This window comes from Fonticula alba, assembly GCF_000388065.1.
Source record: "Fonticula alba strain ATCC 38817 unplaced genomic scaffold supercont2.1, whole genome shotgun sequence".
NCBI lineage: Eukaryota > Rotosphaerida > Fonticulaceae > Fonticula > Fonticula alba.
In genome coordinates this window covers 501,440-518,447 of record NW_009242971.1, presented here as the reverse complement: position 1 = coordinate 518,447, position 17,008 = coordinate 501,440, and the positions used below count along the sequence as shown (strand labels likewise).

The following is a 17,008-nucleotide window of genomic DNA, read 5'->3' as shown; positions in this document are numbered from 1 at the left end:
CCCTCCCCGCCAGGATCCGCCCCTCATCTCCGCCCCCCTCCCCCTGCCCTGCTGGAAGTATGTGGTTCCTGCTCCCCGACCGGGAGTGCCCTCTCGCTGGCCTGAGCACTGGCTTGATCCAGCCGGTGCCCGGGCGCGATGATGCCCGCGGTCTGTTGATCGATGGCACACGCGACCTGGTCCTTGGCCGAGCACACATCGACTCGGATGCCCTGAGTGATGGCACCCTCCAGGGCCTGCTGCAAAATGTCAGCCGCAGCCAGGGTGCGCGCTGTGCCCGATCCGCCGTCCCCCGTATCCACATGCTCCTCACTCCATTTCCTCCATCGCCCCAACCAGTGGCCATTGCCCTCGCGACTGATGGGTCAGGCATGACCGTCCGACAGCTAGGCCGCAACGCGGCCCTCCTGCGCCGGGCCGACTGGACTTGCGAGCTGCTGAATCTCGGCGAAACATCCCTCCTGCGCGACGGGGACACCCTGTGCCTGATCGCCTCCAAGCCGACCGAGGGACACTTCCTCTTCCGAGCGGCACGCATTCCGACGGGGGGGTTGCTGTCCGACACAGCCGAGCGTGCATCGCCAGCCCCCGTGGCCTCGGTGGACACATCTATCGACCCCCCGACACTGACGACCACCAGCGAGCCCTCCACCTCCGCCACCTCCTCTTTGGCGGCGGCCGCTGCGCCCATGCCCCGGGGCGACTTCCCCAATCCCATGCCCGATCCCAGCGCCTGGTGGCAGCATGTGGCGGCAGGCGACTTCCCCTCGAGGGCCACAGCTCAACATGCGCTCCGCCTAGCACCCACCAGTTGGTGGGAGCGCATCACCTGGCACGGGCTGCCAGGCGATGCACGCGAAGTCCACATCGTCACCCCGCCAGTGGGCCTGGCACATGGTGGCTTTTCCGTTGTGTCATCCGCTCGCGCCCTGGCAACTGTACGTGCAGCCGCCCCCCCCCCCCCCCCCCCGCGGCCTCTTTCCTGCTCTTACTCCTCCTCCTGTTCCGCTTCCCTCCCCTCATCACCCACTTGTCGCCGTGTGTTTTCTCTCGGCTCGCGCCTGACACGCCAATCACGCCGATGGTGGCGTTCTTGTGCAGGCCATCACCGCCCTGCCCCCGACCTCTGTCCCAACTGCCATCATGTTCCACATTTTCCTGTCGCCAGGACTCGACGCGGCCGGGACCAGCCTTGATGCCGCTGAGTGCACCCGTCTCATGGAATGTTGCCAGGGCGAGCAGCTAGGGAGCTCGTGTGTTTTGTCGCGCGCTTTCCTGTGCCACCTGGCTGTGGCTCTTGCAAGCCGCCTCGATGACAGCACTGGCTCCAGCCGGCCGCGCATCGGTATCTCCTTCTCCACTTCGCCAGACAGCCCGCGCCCGATTCGGGGTGCCGGCTCGTCTGGCACGCGCGACCTCAACATTGCCCAATATGCCCTGCGTGTACGAGCCCTGCTGGCTCTACGTGACAACGCCCAGTACGTTTCCTTGCCCTTTCTGCCGGCCGTCGCACACACACACACACACACACACACGCACACACGCACACACGCACACACGCACACACACACACACACACACACACACACGCACACACGCACACGCACACACACGCACGCGCACACGCACCCCCCCCCCCCACCTCTCTCTCTCTCTCTCTCTGACACCACCTGCTGCACATCCTGACACTGCTCATGGTCAGATCCAGCCGCCACGGGACACCTGTCTTCCTTGCAGCTGAGGCCACTTGGTTGATGGCCAGTGTTTGCCCATCCATCACTCGTCGAGCTCCAGGAGCTGTGCAACGTGCGCAGCAGGCCCTGGCTGCGCGACTTCCTGAAGCAGCGGCCCCGGATGACGTGCCCCCAGTGGTGACCGTCGCCCTGAGCCCGCATGAGCGTCTTGCCAGCCTTGGCGGCCTATCTCACGTACGACATACGACTTCCCAGCATTCCTGCCCTTGCTTTCTCCCTTCTCTCTCTCCTTCTCCCCCCCCCTCTCTCTCTCTCTCTCTCTCTCTCTCCTTCTCCCCTTCCCCTCTCCTTCTCACCTCCCCCGATATCCACTCATGTGCTCGCAGCTGTTGCTGATCATCGCACCGAATCGAAGCAATGCCTCCACTTGGCCGCACTGTGCCGGCCTGCCAGAGGGATCGGTCTCGCATTCGGCCTCCGCCCACGGCAGCGCCGAGGAGGCGGCCCACAAAAGGCTTCGAGATTGTTACACTGGCATAATCACGGAATCCGTCACGTGTACCACGGAATAAATATCATTCCAACAGAAAACCCACCGCGTCGAACCCTTGTATGGGTCTGGCTACATGTCGTCGGATGTGGTTGAACGAGCATCCACCCCAGTTCCTAAACCCTCCAGATAGAGGGTCAGTCCGTTGGGGGACACGCCCTAGGTCCCTTGCTTGTCCCCGCAAAAGCTCGGGGTTTCCACAAGTGACCACCGATTTTCCACCCTGATGCCGGGCGTCCTCGGTATATCCGCACGTCTCTCAGAGCTTCTTGCCGCCGTTGCGAATTCCCCCCCCCCCCCCCTCTCTCTCGCCGGCGCCCCTGCCCCAGGCAGAACAAAGGGCGAGACACTCGAGCTGGGAGGCCTTTCGGGGCTCCGCGGCCATGCGAGACACTGTCCCGTCTGGTCCCTGGTCCCGGGGCTGTTAGATCACTCTGCTCATTGCCACCCCCCTGCCCCTCTCCTGCGCCCTTGCTCCGGGATTGGCGGGCACCGGCCTCCTTCGGCCCATTCCGCTCCCTGTGGGTGGGCATACCTAAAGGCAACTCCAGCAGGCCCAGGGAGTTCGCCATTTTGGGCATGCTCGCAGCGGCAACTCGGCGCCCCTCCCTGGGGAGACGCGGTTCCGGCGGCGGTTCGGCCAGGGAACAGCATGTCGAGATGCCCCGCGCCTGGCATGCCCCGCTCGACACGGAGACTAGGACCTGGCTCTCAGCTGGCTGGGGGAGAAGGGGGGCGGCCTCGTATCATTTTCTCCGCCCGTCCCCGTTGTCCTCCCCGCCGGTGGGGGCTGACGGCCGCGAGGGAGTTGAGAGCCAGCTGGCCGGGGCCCATTTCCCCAGGGGCCTGGCTCCGCGCTCGCGCGCGCGCGCGCGAGCGCGTTCCCCTGCTGTTGTGTGCGGTGGTGGTCGCCTCAGCTGGGGCTCCCCCCCGCCCCTTCCGTCCGCTCAGCCATCGTTGCTCGGTTGCCCCTGGCCCGGAGAGAGGTTGTGGGCCCCCCACCTCGCCGAAGAACACATGCCCGGCAGCACCACCCCTCCCCCCGACAGTCGTTGGAACGCGACGCCCGCCCGAGGCAGGGCCCATGCCGCCTGTTGTGGCTCGGACGCACACACACACACACACACGCACACGCAGCGGCTCGCCCGCGCACACTCAAGGAGTAGGGTGATCGTTGAACAGTCGCCCCCCGGCTGTCGGTCAACTAAGGCAAACACCACCGGTCCCTAGAACCCTCCCTCTTTGGTTCCTGTGCCTGTTTACTGTATGCCTCCCCTCCCCCCCTCTCCTACCTCTCTCTCTCTCTCTCTCTCCCCCCCCTATCCTTGCCTTTCGCCGCCGCCGCCGCCTCCTCCTCCACCGCACCTCCTCCCGCCCCACCTTCCTCTCGTTCCCTGTGCAGATTGGCTCGGTCTTTCCCCCACCCCCCGCCTCGGACGGCGGCTCGGCCCCCACACCCCACCGCCCTCTCGCCAGAGTCGCGGGCCCCTCCTTGATTCGTGTCGCCGTCATGCAGGAGCCAAGCCCTTGCGCGAGGTCGCGTCCTTGCCTGCTCACAACACCTAAGTGTGATCACCGGCATATCCTCCTCCCTGGCTCCCCCCTCCCTCTCGGGATCCGGGGCCGGGGGGGGTGGGAGGCGCTCATAATACGAAGTCCTGGCGTTGGCCTCCTTCCCCTCCTCCTCCTCCTCCTCCTTCTTCCCCCTTCCCTCCTTTGCGTCCCTGACACATTGCCTTCCCCCTCCCCCTCGCCCTTCCCCCTCCGCTTCCCTCTCGCGCGCTCCCCCCCCCTCTCTCCCTCTCTGTCAGAGACAGTATGCTGTCTCGCACCGCCTCCATCAGCGCGGCCGCCCTGGGCCGCTTCGCCGGCGCCCGCGCGGCGGCCGCCCCGGCTGCCCACTTCGCCACCCAGGTGAAGAACTTCCCCACTGGCCTGCCGCAGACCTCTGCCCCGGCCACCGGCGAGGCCCTGCGCTTCCCCCCGGAGGATCCTCACATCCCGGAGGAGTTCCTCCCCCCCGCCCCCCCTGGCAACAGTGAGATTCACTACGCCCGGTACATTCGCTTCGGCGAGGCCGGTGACGTGTATGACCTCCCCGACTACCCGGAGGTGTCGCACCCGAACTCCTCTGCCGCCACCATGCACCTGCAGCCGGACGCCACGACTGCCGATAAGCAGATTTACACCGTGGACACCCCGCTGCACGAGGTCCTCGGCGCCCCGGTTCCCACTCACCCGGCCGAGTTCGAGAGCACTCGCAAGGGTCTCGAGGGCATGCGCTTCCGCTTCCTGACTGACCCGGCCGCCGAGGGCAGCCGCATTCACAGCTTCGGTGTCTACCCCCCGCACCCGGCTGCCTTTGACACGGTCACCGACAACTTCGTGTCCTCGGTCTTCCTGACTGAGCTCGGCCGTGGCATGTATGTCGCCCTGCTGAACTTCTTCAAGCCCAGCTACACTCTTCTCTACCCCTGGGAGAAGGGACCCCTGTCGCCTCGGTTCCGTGGTGAGCATGCCCTCCGTCGTTACCCCAGCGGTGAGGAGCGCTGTATTGCATGCAAGCTGTGCGAGGCCATCTGCCCGGCCCAGGCCATCACCATCGAGGCGGAGACTCGTGCCGATGGTTCTCGTCGCACTACCCGGTGCGTTTATCCCCCGCTCGCTTTCTCTCCCTCCCCCTCCCCCTCCCCCTCCCCCCCCCATCATCTCCCCCTCCCCATGTCTGCGCTTCTCAGCCACGCCCATTTCTTTCCTTCCCGGCCCCCTTCTCTGGGCATGTTTCGCCTCCTCACCCTCTTTCCCCGTCCCTCCTCCCCCGGTCCCCGGTTCTCCGTTGCTGCCCTGGCCCTTCCTCCCCCCGCCCCCGCCACCCATGCATGTACACATCGGCCCACAGCTACGATATCGACATGACCAAGTGCATCTACTGCGGTTTCTGCCAGGAGGCCTGCCCCGTGGACGCCATTGTCGAGGGCCCCAACGCCGAGTTCGCCACCTTCACCCGCGAGGAGCTGCTTTACAACAAGGAGAAGCTCCTGGAGAACGGTGACAAGTGGGAGACCGAGATTGCCGCCAACCTGCTGGCCGAGCATCCCTACCGGTAATCGCGCGTGCGCGCGCTCCTCGCGCTCGTGTGGGTCCCCGGGGCGGGGTGCCACTCCCTTCCTGTGCATGTCCGTACGCGCATTCGCTCTTCTGCGATCCCCTCCCCCCCCCCTCCTCGCTCGGGCAAGTGTGGGGGAGTGGATGGATGGTGGCGCCCATCTCATGGGAGTACGTCGCGCGTGCACCTGCTCCCTGTGGTCACCGCCTCCCCCGCATCTTCCCGTGGCACCACGCACCCACCCTTTAGAGTTTATACACCACCGGTTCTCCTCCCCCTCCTCCCCTCCTCCCGTGTCCTTCTCGGGGGGCGGGGGGCGGCTTGTGGGGGGGTGTGTGTGCACGTGCATGCGTCGTCTCCATGTGCGCTCGCATGTGCGAACACACCTACACTTTCAGGCCCCTTCCTCTTTTCACACCCCGCTGCGCCGCAGGTTGTGTGGAAGCAGCACTGTCCTTATGCATGGCGCCGGCCAAAATACCGCCGTCTCGCAGCCTCGCATTGTCACGTCTTGTCCTTCTCCCCCCCCGCGCGCCCGCACAAACAAACATACACACACATACCTATACATATACATGTTCCCTTTTCCCTCCCCCCCCCCTCTCTCTCTCTCTCTCTTTCTCCCTGGGGCACGGGCTCGTGGTGTTCGCTGCCTTCTCTCGCCACCGCGGCTGATGGTTTTTCTTCTCTCTCTTTCCCCCTTCCCTAAATATGCAAACCACACAGCCACGCCAAGAAATGTCCCCTTCCCTTTTGTGACCCAGGGTGTGTGTGGCTCTTGCTCGTTGGCTGTGGGTTGTATCCTCCCCGCTCCGTGTGTGTATGTGTGTGTGCAGCACTGATGGTTGCATCTCTCCCTGACGCCCCCCTCTCCCTCCTCCTTTTCGGGGAGTGCTTTGTGACATATGTGGGCCCACAGCAAGCCGCCCACCCTCCAGGAATTGAGACTCACACTGAGAGCGGCATGTTTAGGAGGCAGGGCCATACACAGAGGGGCCTTGGGTTGGTCTTTTCATCGGCGCCCGCCAGAGGGGGGGCTCCGGCTCCGGCCACGCGAATAGCCGCCACCTCGGCGGTCGCGATGGTCGCGGTGGTCGCGGTGGTCGCGGTGGTCGCGATCGTTGTAATCTCGCCGCCGAGGATTGTGGCTGTGACCGTGGCCACGGTCATCTTGCCGACGGTCACGCCCCCGGTCGCGCTCGCGACTGCGACTGCGATCGCGGCCACGACCACGATCATGGTCGCGGCTGCGGTCATACTCGCGACTCGAATCGCGGCCGCGCCCCCGGCCAGAGACCCGCGAAGATCGACCACCTTCACGACCGTCCGGCGGGCCATCCCACGAGGGAGAGTCCAGTGGGTCTGGCTCCGGGTCATCATTCCCGGGGCCCAGTTTTTCCCACTTGCGATCCGGGCCGCCACCGGCCCCCGGACGACGACCGCGCTTCTGGGCAAATTCACTGTCACGCCGGTCAATCTCCGCCCGATCAGTTTGATCCAGAGGGTCAAGAACCAGCTGGGTGGCAGGGGGCGGGGGGGGGGGGACATGTTAGCGGAAAGAGGGAGGATTGACCGACAGTGGGACAAACGGGAAAGGGGATATTTCCATGTAAATGCGGTGCTCGTCTGCCTAGCAGAGGCGCGTGTGTACCAAATCATCGGCCTCGCCAAAAAGAAGGGCCTGCTGCTCACGCGCACGCGCCGAGTCCTCCTTCTGCAAAATCTTGTATGTGAACCAGTCGGCACCGATCTCCCGGGAGCCAAGCTCCGGGTGGCAGGTCAGGCTGTCCATCAGGAGGAGGTGAACAGGAGCGGGAGTGAACAGTATGGATGGTGTCAGTGGCTAAGGTGAGGGGCAAAGAAAAAAAAAGAGGGAAAAGGCCCCCCCCGCCTCCTCTGCGTCGGATGATGCGACGTAAACGTGAACTGACCAGTCGCGGAGAGCGTGCCGTGAGCAGAGCACCGGCCGCTCGGCATCCGGCTGTTTGTCCTCCTCGCGCGCCGAGGTGATCGCACTGAGCATGCTCTGCTCGAAATTCATCAAATGGGCCATGCTGTCAAAGTCCTTCTTCCGACTGGCGCCTCGCTGCCTCCGGAGGAGGTTGGTCGCGGCTTGGGCCTTGTATGCGTTATGCATGGAGGCGAGAATGTCACGGCCGCTGGGGGCAGGCTGGTTGGTGGAAGCACCAGCACGACGCTCTTCCGATCTCTGAGCATGCTCTGCTCGAAATTCATCAAATGGGCCATGCTGTCAAAGTCCTTCTTCCGACTGGCGCCTCGCTGCCTCCGGAGGAGGTTGGTCGCGGCTTGGGCCTTGTATGCGTTATGCATGGAGGCGAGAATGTCACGGCCGCTGGGGGCAGGCTGGTTGGTGGAAGCACCAGCTGTGCTAGCGTCGCCAGCAGCCTCCTCCTCCTCCTTATCACCATCACTATCGTCGTCGTCGTCAGAGGAATCAACGATGCGGAAGCCACTGGGAGTGGGCTTTGGGGCTGGGCCACCCTCAGCAGCAGGAGCCGAAGCTGGATCGGGGACAGCGGCCGTAGCAGGGGCAGAGGCAGCGACCCCGGTTGCCGTGACAGGAACAGCACTGCCAACAGTGGCAGGGGATGCCGCCACGGTCGGCCGAGGCTCGCGCGTGCCAACGCCAAGCGATTCGTGACGACTGACCAATAGCCTGCCGGCGCCGGCCTTGGGCAGGTCCGCCTCCTCCTCCTCCTCATCGTCATCGCCGGCGAAGGAAAGGAGCTTCTTGTTTCTGGCGAATGGGAGCAAGAGCATTCACGGCCAGGGATGTCAGCCAAAAAGAGGAAAAGAAAGGAAAGGCCCATGCACACAGGCGCACTTGCAGGCGGAAACAAAGGCGACAATCGACACGTACCGGGTCGCGCGTGCGGTCACCACTGGGCGCTTGGATTTTTCGGCCTCACGGCGGGCTGCGGCCTCCCGCTCGGCGGCTGCTTGCCGAGCCCACTCGCTCATCTCCATGTCTTCGAAGGGATTGGCCAAAACCCGAGTCCGCACAATGCGGATTGGCACGTCAGGCACGTCTTCATCGTTGCAACTGACCTCACCAATCCGCAGGGCGTTGAAGATGGTCGGGCCAGCAATCATGCCGAAGATGGTGTGCTTGCGATTGAGCTCCGGCGCCTCGCCCAGGGTGATGAAGAATTGTGAGCCATTCTGGAAGGGGCCCTCAGCGGCCGAGGCTACCATGCCACGCTGGCTGAAGGTCAGCCGGTGGTGAAACTCATGGGAGAAGGGCTTGCCGTAGATAGACTCGCCACCTGGGAAGGCGGAGAAGGGGGGAGGGGGAGGGGGGGAAGGAGATCGAAAAAAAAAACAACAAACAAACAAACATGCCGTTGGCATCGGTGGGAAGGAGGCAGGGGAGGGGAGACAAAGGCAACGGAGGTGTCAGCATCGAAGCACAGGGGGCAAGGGGGGGGGGGGAGGGGCAGCCAGGGGGCATTGTATGAGCATGCGCACCGTCGCCGGTTCCAGTCGGATCGCCGGTCTGGATGATGAAGTTCCGAACCACCCGGTGAAAGAGGCAGCCATCATAGTAACCGTCGACGCAGTGTTGGAGGAAGTTTCGCGCAGCCTTTGGTGCCTCGCGTGCCCAGAGCTCGATCTCCAGCTCGCCAAAGGTGGTGTCCAGCACGACCTTGCCGTTGGTCACCGGCCGGCTGTCGAAAGTCGGCACGGACATGGAATGTGCTCAGGGCGGGAGGCCTGGGGGAATGTAGCGAGGGGAATGAGGGAGAGGGAGGGAAGGGGCGAAAGGTGCGGGAGAGCCGGAGGGCGGGAAAAGGGTCGGGAGCAAGTGCCAGCAACATAGCCAGACCCCTTCAGCTGGGGCGCCTTTGGCTGGGCTCCTCCAGAGAGCGGGGTTCTCGGGGGCCGGGGCCGGGGCCGGGGCCGGGGCCGGGGCAGGGGCCGGGGCAGGGGCAGGGCGAGGGGGAGGGGGAGATATCGCGCAGGGTCTCTCGGCCAAGGAGGCACCCGGAGGGGGAGGAGGGGCGAAGCGCCGACACCGTGCACACGCCCCCCACGACGCATCGTACACGCGCATGCACACGATCGTCGGTTCGACTGGCCGGTGATCGCTAGCGCACAATGTGCGTTGGCAGTCGCGGCTTTTTGGCAGATTCGTCCCCGCCACCTGCTGGGAAGGGGACCCTTTTCTCTTGTCCCCGCCCGCCGAATCCTCTCTGGGGATACTTGGGAAGGCGCATTCGGGCACACGTAATTCCGGGCCAACGGGCAGCCCCTCCTTCCTGGCTACGAGGTGGGCGATGGCCTCGGACTACTGTGTCACAAAATCCGGAGCATGGTCTCTCTGTATTGATGGGCAGGATGCCTGAGTGGCGGGTTGGCGATGGGGCATTTCAGTGGCATTCGGGATGTGGAGGAGGGCCAAAAACATGCGCATCGCGCGTATATTCCCCCTGCCCCTCTCTCGACCCACACACACACACACACACACACAGGCACATATAGGCACATAGACGGAGGAGGTGGAGAGGGGCGGAGGGAGTGGCTTTCCCCACGTTCAGTCGCCGATCTCGTCCTCCGGCAGGGCCGGGCCGCGCAGGGTGCGCTGGCCGAAGTCGGTGTCCGTAAAGTTGGAATAGCAGCGGAAGTCATTGCTAAGCATCTTCGCATGTCCCGGACGCCAGCGGGTCATCTCCAGACCGAGCAGCTCCCGAGCCAGCGGGCGCATCACCAAGCCCGTGCACAGAACCACATGGGTGTTGGGCTGGCCGGCCGGCCGCGACAGGGCCCGGACCGTGGCCGAGGTTTTGGTCAGGCACTCCTCGCTGAGGAAGGGCGGATCAGCCACAATGACGGCCGCGCTGCCGGGCTCCAGCGGGCTGAAGGTTTCCGGCTGATTGTAATCGTAGTGCACGAACTCCGGCGCGTAGACCGCAAAGCGGGTGTCATACTCCAGCAGCCAGGCCGGCGTGTCGGGATAGAGCTCCTGCCGGGATGGCAGCGCATAGGGTCCCGAGGAGGGGTGGTGGCAGGGCGGGCGAGGAGGCGGGTCAGCCCAAGCAGGGGGAAGCGAAATGCATGCGGGACAGCATGAAGCCGCCGAGCAAATGTTGGCAGCAGCCGCAGCCGCAGCCGCAGCCGCAGCCGCAGCCGCAGCCGCAGCCACAAGAGCACAGCCGAGGGGCGACGACACGGCATACATGCCAATTACACACCTTGAACTTGACGTAAGCCGTCGGCGAGCTGAGGAAGACGATCTCCCCCGGGTGGCCGGCAGCGGCGCTGCGCTCGGCCGCCTGCTTGGCCAGATGCGACAGGTCCTCGGCCGTGGCGTCATCATACCAGAATTGGGACAGTTGCCAGTCCTCCGGGATGGCCTCCATGCCGGACTTGAACCGGGAGTCCGCGTCGTCCTGTTGTTGCAAGAGGGGCATGCATGGCGGTCAGTACCTGGCAGAGGGGCAAACTCACGAAGGCGCGGGAGCACGAGGCAGGAGAGGCTGTACATGGAGCTTCTGGAAGCGGTCCTCCAGCTGCTGCTGCTCATCGCGGAAAGCGGCCAAGGCGGCCAGGGTGCTGGCGCTCAGCTGGAAATCGTCGTCGCTGTCGCTGCCGGACATCCTGGCGACTGCGTGTGGTGATGAAGGGGGGGGGGGGGGCGAGAGGAAAGGAGAGGAGCTTGCAGCGGGTGGGGATTCCTCTTTGAGGGATGGCTACTGCGCCCGGCCGCAGGCGCCGGGGGCATGTGGATGTCCCTTATTAGGTTGGTGCGAATCTGCGCGCGCGCGCGCGCGCGAGCGTGTGCGTGTGCGTGTGCGTGTGCGTGTACAGGTGTGTGCTTGCGATCGGCTGGCGGGTGCCCCTCTCCGTCCCCCGGCGCCCCGCCACAGGGGGAGCCACCCGGCTGTGGGCGGTGCATGCCAATGCATTGGGATCCACGAGGTTCCGGGAAGTGCCGACGGATGCGAGGCGAAGGTGTCGCGGAAAAAACAACAGCAGCAGAAAACCGGGGGCCTGGCGCGCAAGAGGGGAGATCCCCCCTCTGTTGCTTGGCAGGTACGCGCCGCGAAAAGAGCAAGGAGGCTAAGTGTGTCTATTTTTTTTTCCCCCGGAGCGCACGCTCCTGCGCCGGGGGCACAGGCAACCAAGGGTCTACCTGCCCACGCCTCGCCCGGTACTCTGTCCACACTCAAAGAAGGATGACGGTGTCATCGTTGGCCGCCTCCGGGATGGGGGTGGGTGTCCCGGCTGTGGCTCGATGCCGGGCAACCAGCGAGGCAAAGGACGCGCTCGGGGCCGGCTGCCCATTGGCCACCGCCTCCAGGGCATTTCCGAGGCTGGGCCCGGCCAATTGGTCGGCCCAGGTGCCCAGTTCCGAGATGGCCCACTCATTGTCGGGGCAGGCCAGCTCCCTCAGCCAGATGTGCAAGCCGGTGGCCAGGTGCTCGCGGGCGACATCCGCCACTTCGGCCCGGTCCAGCAGAGCGAGGCACATTTGGGGGAGTGGCAGCAGCAGGGCGGGCAATTGCCCGGCGGCCGCCTTGCCAGCCTCCAGGCGACGGCACACGGCGAAAAGCGCACGCAAGTGCGCCTGCAGTAGGTGTGCCAAGACGGTGACCCCTCCGGGAGCCTCGCCCGGAGCTGGCGACCCGAGCCAGCCAGCCAACGGGCTCAGCCGGGCGAGCTCGCCGGCTGTTTGCATGATGGCCATGCCGGCACGGGATCCAGTGGCTGGCATATGGCTGACGCCCACGGCCGGCAAAATCGCCAGCTGCAACAGCCAATCCGAGAAGACCGATGCCGTGGCCACCTCCCCGGAGCCGGACAGGTGCAGCAGCATCACAATGTCCAGGCTGCCGGTGGCTGTCAGCCCGGCACCGATCATGCGCACAAGGAGATCGCGCTCGGAAGCCGGCCACCCGGCAGCCGACTCTACGCGCATGCAAGTGCCCGGGCAAAGGTCAAAATCAATCCCCGCGGAAGAGCGCCCAAGGAGCAGGGAAGAAAGACGCACGGAGAATGTGAAGAGGAGGCAGACACAGGTCGAACAGTGCATGTGACCCCCCTTGAAGATCGGCCAGCATCTGTGGGACCCGATCGGCTGACACCTGCTGCAGTAGTGTCAGCAACATGCCCGGATCGCGGGTCAGCAGCTGGCCAAGTGGCTGGCTAACTCGAAAGCCAGACCCCGGCGGACAGGAAAGCCCCAGCCCGGTGACACTCGGCGGCAGGGGCTCCGGCGCCACGGAAAGGGCCTTCCAAGCGAAGTCCAGGGCTCGGCCCGGCTCCAAGCTGAACGACCCGCCAGACAGGTAGATCATGGCATCGGCCAGCAGCGACCCCGGGTCACTGGTCAGGCCGGCAAAGAGCTCCCGCAGGCGGTCTTGCAATGGCCAGGCATCTTTGGAAAGGCGGGCAAGAGCCTCGGCCGCAGGGCGCTTGGAGCTGCTGACCACGGAGGGGGGGCGCTCATTGCGTGCCACGGTCAGCGCCCGCTGGAGGATGACAGCCACCGCAATTGGCCGACGGATGGCCTCCAGGGGATCGATGGCACCCGGGCCCGGGCCCTGGGACAGGATGGCCCGGACCAGGGTGCCGGCCATGCGGTTGGCCGATGCCGCGGCCGCCATGGCCGTCGACCCGGAGCCAAGCCCAGGCGTAATGGTCAGGTGGTGGAAGAGAAAGCCGATGATGGCCGAAATGGCCGCATTCGGAACCGGGCTGAAGAGCCGTCCAAGAGCACTGCCATCCCCATGGGACGACGCCTGGGCGTAGGTTGGCAGACTCGGCTCAGAGGAGGCCAGAATGCGCAACAGCAACGAGCCAGCTGCCTGAACTGGCGCGTCATCCAGCTGCAGAGGGTCCTTCTCGGCCAGCTGGATATCGACGTCCGGCCTGGTTAGCATGGGGAGGAGAGAGAGAAAAGGCGGATACCAATGCGACGCGCAAGAGGGAGGAGCGAGGAGGAGGAGGAGGAGCGAGGAGGAGCGAGGAGGAGCGAGGAGGGAGGAGGCAAGCGAAAGGTCCCCAAACAATACGAGGGTCAAATGTTGCACATGGCCTCCCTCCCCCCCCCCGCCACCTCCCCCGCCCCCGAGCTCTGGATGGGGCTAAAAGACAGCCGGAAAAGCAAGCATCTTCCCATGAAGAGGTACCTGTACCAACTTGTCCAAGATCTGATGAACATCCCCCGTTGTCGGGGACCCTTCGGCCTGATCCATGCGCGTGAGCTGCGCCATGAGTTGCTCCGCGATGGAGGCCGAGGTGTCCGGGGCAGAGCCCGGTAGAGAGGATGGCGCGGCCGCCGAGGTGGGCGTCGACATCGCAGCCCCGGGATGCGCCTCGGCGGCCGAGGTCCCGGGTGTGGTCCCGCCGGGCGACGGCCCAAGTCCAGCGCCACCACGATGGCCCGGAGCAACCAGCCCCTCGGTGAAGGTGCTCTGGCCGAGATCCACCACGTCGGCCAGCTTGACCGGCCGCACTGGGTCGGGGTCGCGGAAAAAGTCCGGGAAGCGGACCTTCAAGCGACCCACGGTCTCTACCGGCAGGTTTGGATGGCCGAGGAGGTAGGCCAGTGGGCGGCTGCGCTTGCCGGCACACATGCAGGTGAGTATGAAGGGCATGCCCAACAATGTGCGACCCCCAGTAGACAGCCCCTGGATGCCCAGGCCCAATGCCAGCCCAGGAGGCAGGGAGAGAGAAAGGAGGAGGGAGGGAGGGAGAGAGAGAGGGACAGAGGAGGAAGAGCGCACCGGATGACATGCTTATCGCGCAGAGCGCACAGAGCATTGTTGATGCCTGCCAGGAAGAGAACACGGAAGGAGGGGAGAAAGCCGCCATCCAAGCCGCCGGCGCTGGGACCACCGGCGCCGGCGCCGGCTGCCAAGAAGTCCAGCAGCGGGGCACTGAAGGAGTGTGCGCCTGGATCCTTCAGCTGGTTCAGCATCAACAGCATGGCCGGCTCTACAAGCATGACATTATCTTGTGGCTGGAACACCAGCCAGTCAAATAGGCAGGCCAGTACCACGGTCTGGAAGGCATGTGTGTTCTGGTTGTGGCCAAAACCGAAAGTGTCAGTTCGCAGGAAGGCGCGGCCATGTTTGCATGGCTAGCAGCATGTTTGCATGTGTGCGCGCATGGACGGGGCGGGCACAGCGTGGATGAAAGGGAGGGAGGGGGGGGGGAGGCGGGGGCGGGGGGCATAGACATACGCGATTCTGCCGGCCCAACAGCCAGCCCAGCACATTCCACCGTTGGATATTGCCACTGGCAATCACTTGGTTGCTGGGGTGATAGACACAGCAGAGGAACCGCACAAGATCCGCGGCCAAGGTGGCCTGCTGGGGCTGGGACAGGTACTCCTGAGCAAACCACTCCAGATGCGCCGACTCCGGCATCAATCCCGGCGGCAAAGTAACCCCGGAGGGGGTGGTCAACGGCCGGGGAACATTCTCCAGGATGAAGTAAAGTAATTCGGCCATCTTCTGAGTGAGCCGACTTGTGTAGAATAGCCGCGGCGTCGGCTGGAGCAGGAGCTGGCGAAGGTCTTCGAACGAGCAGGATGTGGTCAGCGAGGGGGGGGGGGGGGGGATGGGGGGGCGAATGTGGGCGCTCGAGCATGTGGCCATTCAGGCAGCAGGAGGAGCATGGCGCCAGGGGCAAGCCAGGCCACATCCGAGGGCGACTGCCAGGGCATACCTTTTCCCGTGGCCGAGAAGCCCTGCGGATTTTCCACGAGCTTGATCCAGAAGGGGCGCAGTTCCTGATGCCGGGCGGCCAGGTTGTACAGCAGGCGGACAAATTCCCGGCCAATTTGCACCAAGTCGGCCGAACGATCGCGCAGCAGTTGGTCCAAGAACTGGAGTTCCAGCTGCCGTAGGCCGGCATTCTCCCAGTGGTCATTGACCACCGTGGCAAAGCAGTAGAAGCAGGTGTTGATGATCATCGGGAAGCCATACAGCCAGTCCCTGTGGCCAGGTGGTTGGAGGAACGAGGGCAGTTGTGGTGGCAAGGGTCAGGAAAGTTTCTCGAGCTGAGGCCCATGGTCAAGGGCAGGGAGCGCACTTGTTGGCCAACAAAACTCGGAGGACCCCCTCTGCGAGAGCCTGATTGGCGGGCGTGGCGTCGCCGCCTTCAAAGAAGGGGGCCCGGGCAAAGATGGACGTGTCAATGGAGGAAGCCCCGCAAGGATGGCCGCATAAGGAGCCCCAAAGACGCACTTCGAATCTGCTTGACCATCTCGAAGCAGAGCGAATCGACCGAGGCGGTGTTGTTCTCGATGAGAGTTTGGAAGATTTTCAGCAGCTGAAGGGAGAGGAGCCGAAGAAGAGGAAGAAGAGGAGGAGGAGGGGGGGGGGGCGGGTCAGAAGGGCGTCGCGGCAGGATGGGGAGATTGCAAATGAGGGGGAATTCAGGGCCAAATGTCTTGATCCCGCGTACCGACTCCCGCGCATGTGGCTGCAGCTTGTCGTACAGCTGTGTGAAGTGCGTGAGGGTCTCAATCAGAGCCGGGGTCTTGGAGCCTGGCCGGTAGGTGGGCTTCACGAAACGCAAAAGATGCAGGAACTACATTGGCACAAGGTGGTGTCAGGGAAGCCGGCGACATAGATGAAAGAGGGGCGGCAGGCATCATCCCAGGCACGGGACCAGCACGTACGCGGTGCGCGGTCGGCTCGCCAACCAGGACGTCATACGCAATGGCGAGGTCACTCTCACGCTGTGTGTGTGTGTGTGTGTGTGTGTGTGTACAGTCACAAATCATCAGTGTTAGCCATCCTCGCCAGCAGACAACATGCACGAGGGGGGGGGGGGATGCAAGGCTGTGCGCACAATGTTGCTGGCGCCCAGCGCTCTGATGGCATCCGGATCCGAGATGTTGTTCAGCGAGTTCATCAGATGAGCGTTGGCATTGCGCGCTTTGAGCAAGTCCTGTGGCGGGTGGGGCAGTTGTTAGCTTTGGGTCTCGTCGAGGGGAGGCAGCGCGAAGAGGAAGGGCCGGAGATGGGAGAGGCGGCGAGGAGAGGCGGCATGAGGGGTGGGGAGATTTGCAAGAAGGCCGAGCTAGCATAGGCGCGCACCCGCTCTCGGGGGTCCATCTCGTCGAAAACGCGCAGATTCAGGATGAAGGACTTTGTGGCGCGGTCCACCGGGATGGCGCCTGTGCTGTGCGTCGGGATGGGCGGCGGCGCCTGGCCCGGGCCCTGGGCCTGTTGCTGCATCGACGGGGTGATGTGCCCGCTGGCCGGGATGCCGGGTAAAATGGGATGAGACATGGATATGCTGGCGCCGTTGTGAAGGGCAGGCGGGCGGGAAAGGGAGGGGAAGGGAGGCTGAATGGAACAACCGAGAGCCACGGCGCCGGGTGTCCTTGCGCGGCGCTCGCGCGGAGGGCAAAGGGGGACACAAGGGACAGGGGAAGGGAGGGATGGCAGGGAAAGAGGACGCGGGCGTGGGTGTGCGGGTGTGCGAGCGGAGCCCCGGCAGGTGCCATCTTCCCCGGTGTTCTCGTTCCGATGGCCGGTGCTTTTTTCGTTTCCCCCCTCCCCCCGAGGGAGCCACCCCTCGCGGACAAGGAGGCCGGGTGCGAAACCACAGACCTTGACTTGGGGGGTGCGGCTGGTGTGGAGTGGAAACCGCCCGGACACAAGCGTCCCCCCCCCC

At 64.7% G+C, this 17,008-nt stretch overlaps 5 protein-coding genes across 6 annotated transcripts; 2 read left to right on the top strand and 3 right to left on the bottom strand.

The window, feature by feature from the left end:
* Positions 1–8: 8 nt before the first annotated feature.
* Positions 9–2,284, top strand: H696_00105 (hypothetical protein). The gene is made up of 5 exons (XM_009493937.1): positions 9–264; positions 340–938; positions 1,102–1,478; positions 1,703–1,928; positions 2,081–2,284. The coding sequence occupies exons 1-5, from the start codon at positions 60–62 to the stop codon at positions 2,264–2,266; spliced, it is 1,593 nt and encodes a 530-aa protein (XP_009492212.1). The 5' UTR covers positions 9–59; the 3' UTR covers positions 2,267–2,284.
* Positions 2,285–3,459: 1,175 nt separating this feature from the next.
* Positions 3,460–5,940, top strand: H696_00104 (NADH dehydrogenase (ubiquinone) Fe-S protein 8). Its single transcript, XM_009493936.1, has 3 exons — positions 3,460–3,508; positions 4,056–4,889; positions 5,144–5,940. The coding sequence occupies exons 2-3, from the start codon at positions 4,063–4,065 to the stop codon at positions 5,349–5,351; spliced, it is 1,035 nt and encodes a 344-aa protein (XP_009492211.1). The 5' UTR covers positions 3,460–3,508; positions 4,056–4,062; the 3' UTR covers positions 5,352–5,940.
* A 358-nt stretch (positions 5,941–6,298) lies between these two features.
* Positions 6,299–9,209, bottom strand: H696_00103 (hypothetical protein). The gene is made up of 6 exons (XM_009493935.1): positions 8,840–9,209; positions 8,232–8,637; positions 7,627–8,108; positions 7,282–7,432; positions 7,002–7,134; positions 6,299–6,866 (listed from the first exon to the last, which is right to left on the bottom strand). The coding sequence occupies exons 1-6, from the start codon at positions 9,060–9,062 to the stop codon at positions 6,363–6,365; spliced, it is 1,899 nt and encodes a 632-aa protein (XP_009492210.1). The 5' UTR covers positions 9,063–9,209; the 3' UTR covers positions 6,299–6,362.
* Positions 9,210–9,825: 616 nt separating this feature from the next.
* H696_00102 (hypothetical protein) lies at positions 9,826–11,088 on the bottom strand. Its single transcript, XM_009493934.1, has 3 exons — positions 10,855–11,088; positions 10,564–10,761; positions 9,826–10,334 (listed from the first exon to the last, which is right to left on the bottom strand). Exons 1-3 carry the CDS (start codon positions 10,966–10,968, stop codon positions 9,906–9,908), a joined length of 741 nt encoding a protein of 246 aa, XP_009492209.1. The 5' UTR covers positions 10,969–11,088; the 3' UTR covers positions 9,826–9,905.
* Positions 11,089–11,427: 339 nt separating this feature from the next.
* Positions 11,428–16,827, bottom strand: H696_00101. Of its 2 annotated transcripts, XM_009493932.1 has the most exons (12): positions 16,426–16,827; positions 16,178–16,276; positions 16,005–16,064; positions 15,788–15,913; positions 15,568–15,652; positions 15,413–15,479; positions 15,047–15,315; positions 14,560–14,894; positions 14,101–14,396; positions 13,504–13,930; positions 12,363–13,224; positions 11,428–12,280 (listed from the first exon to the last, which is right to left on the bottom strand). In XM_009493932.1, the coding sequence occupies exons 1-12, from the start codon at positions 16,618–16,620 to the stop codon at positions 11,538–11,540; spliced, it is 3,564 nt and encodes a 1,187-aa protein (XP_009492207.1). In that variant the 5' UTR covers positions 16,621–16,827; the 3' UTR covers positions 11,428–11,537. The 2 variants fall into 2 exon arrangements, with proteins under 2 accessions (XP_009492207.1, XP_009492208.1); XM_009493933.1 differs by lacking the exon at positions 11,428–12,280 and having other exon boundaries at positions 12,285–13,224.
* Positions 16,828–17,008: the final 181 nt, after the last annotated feature.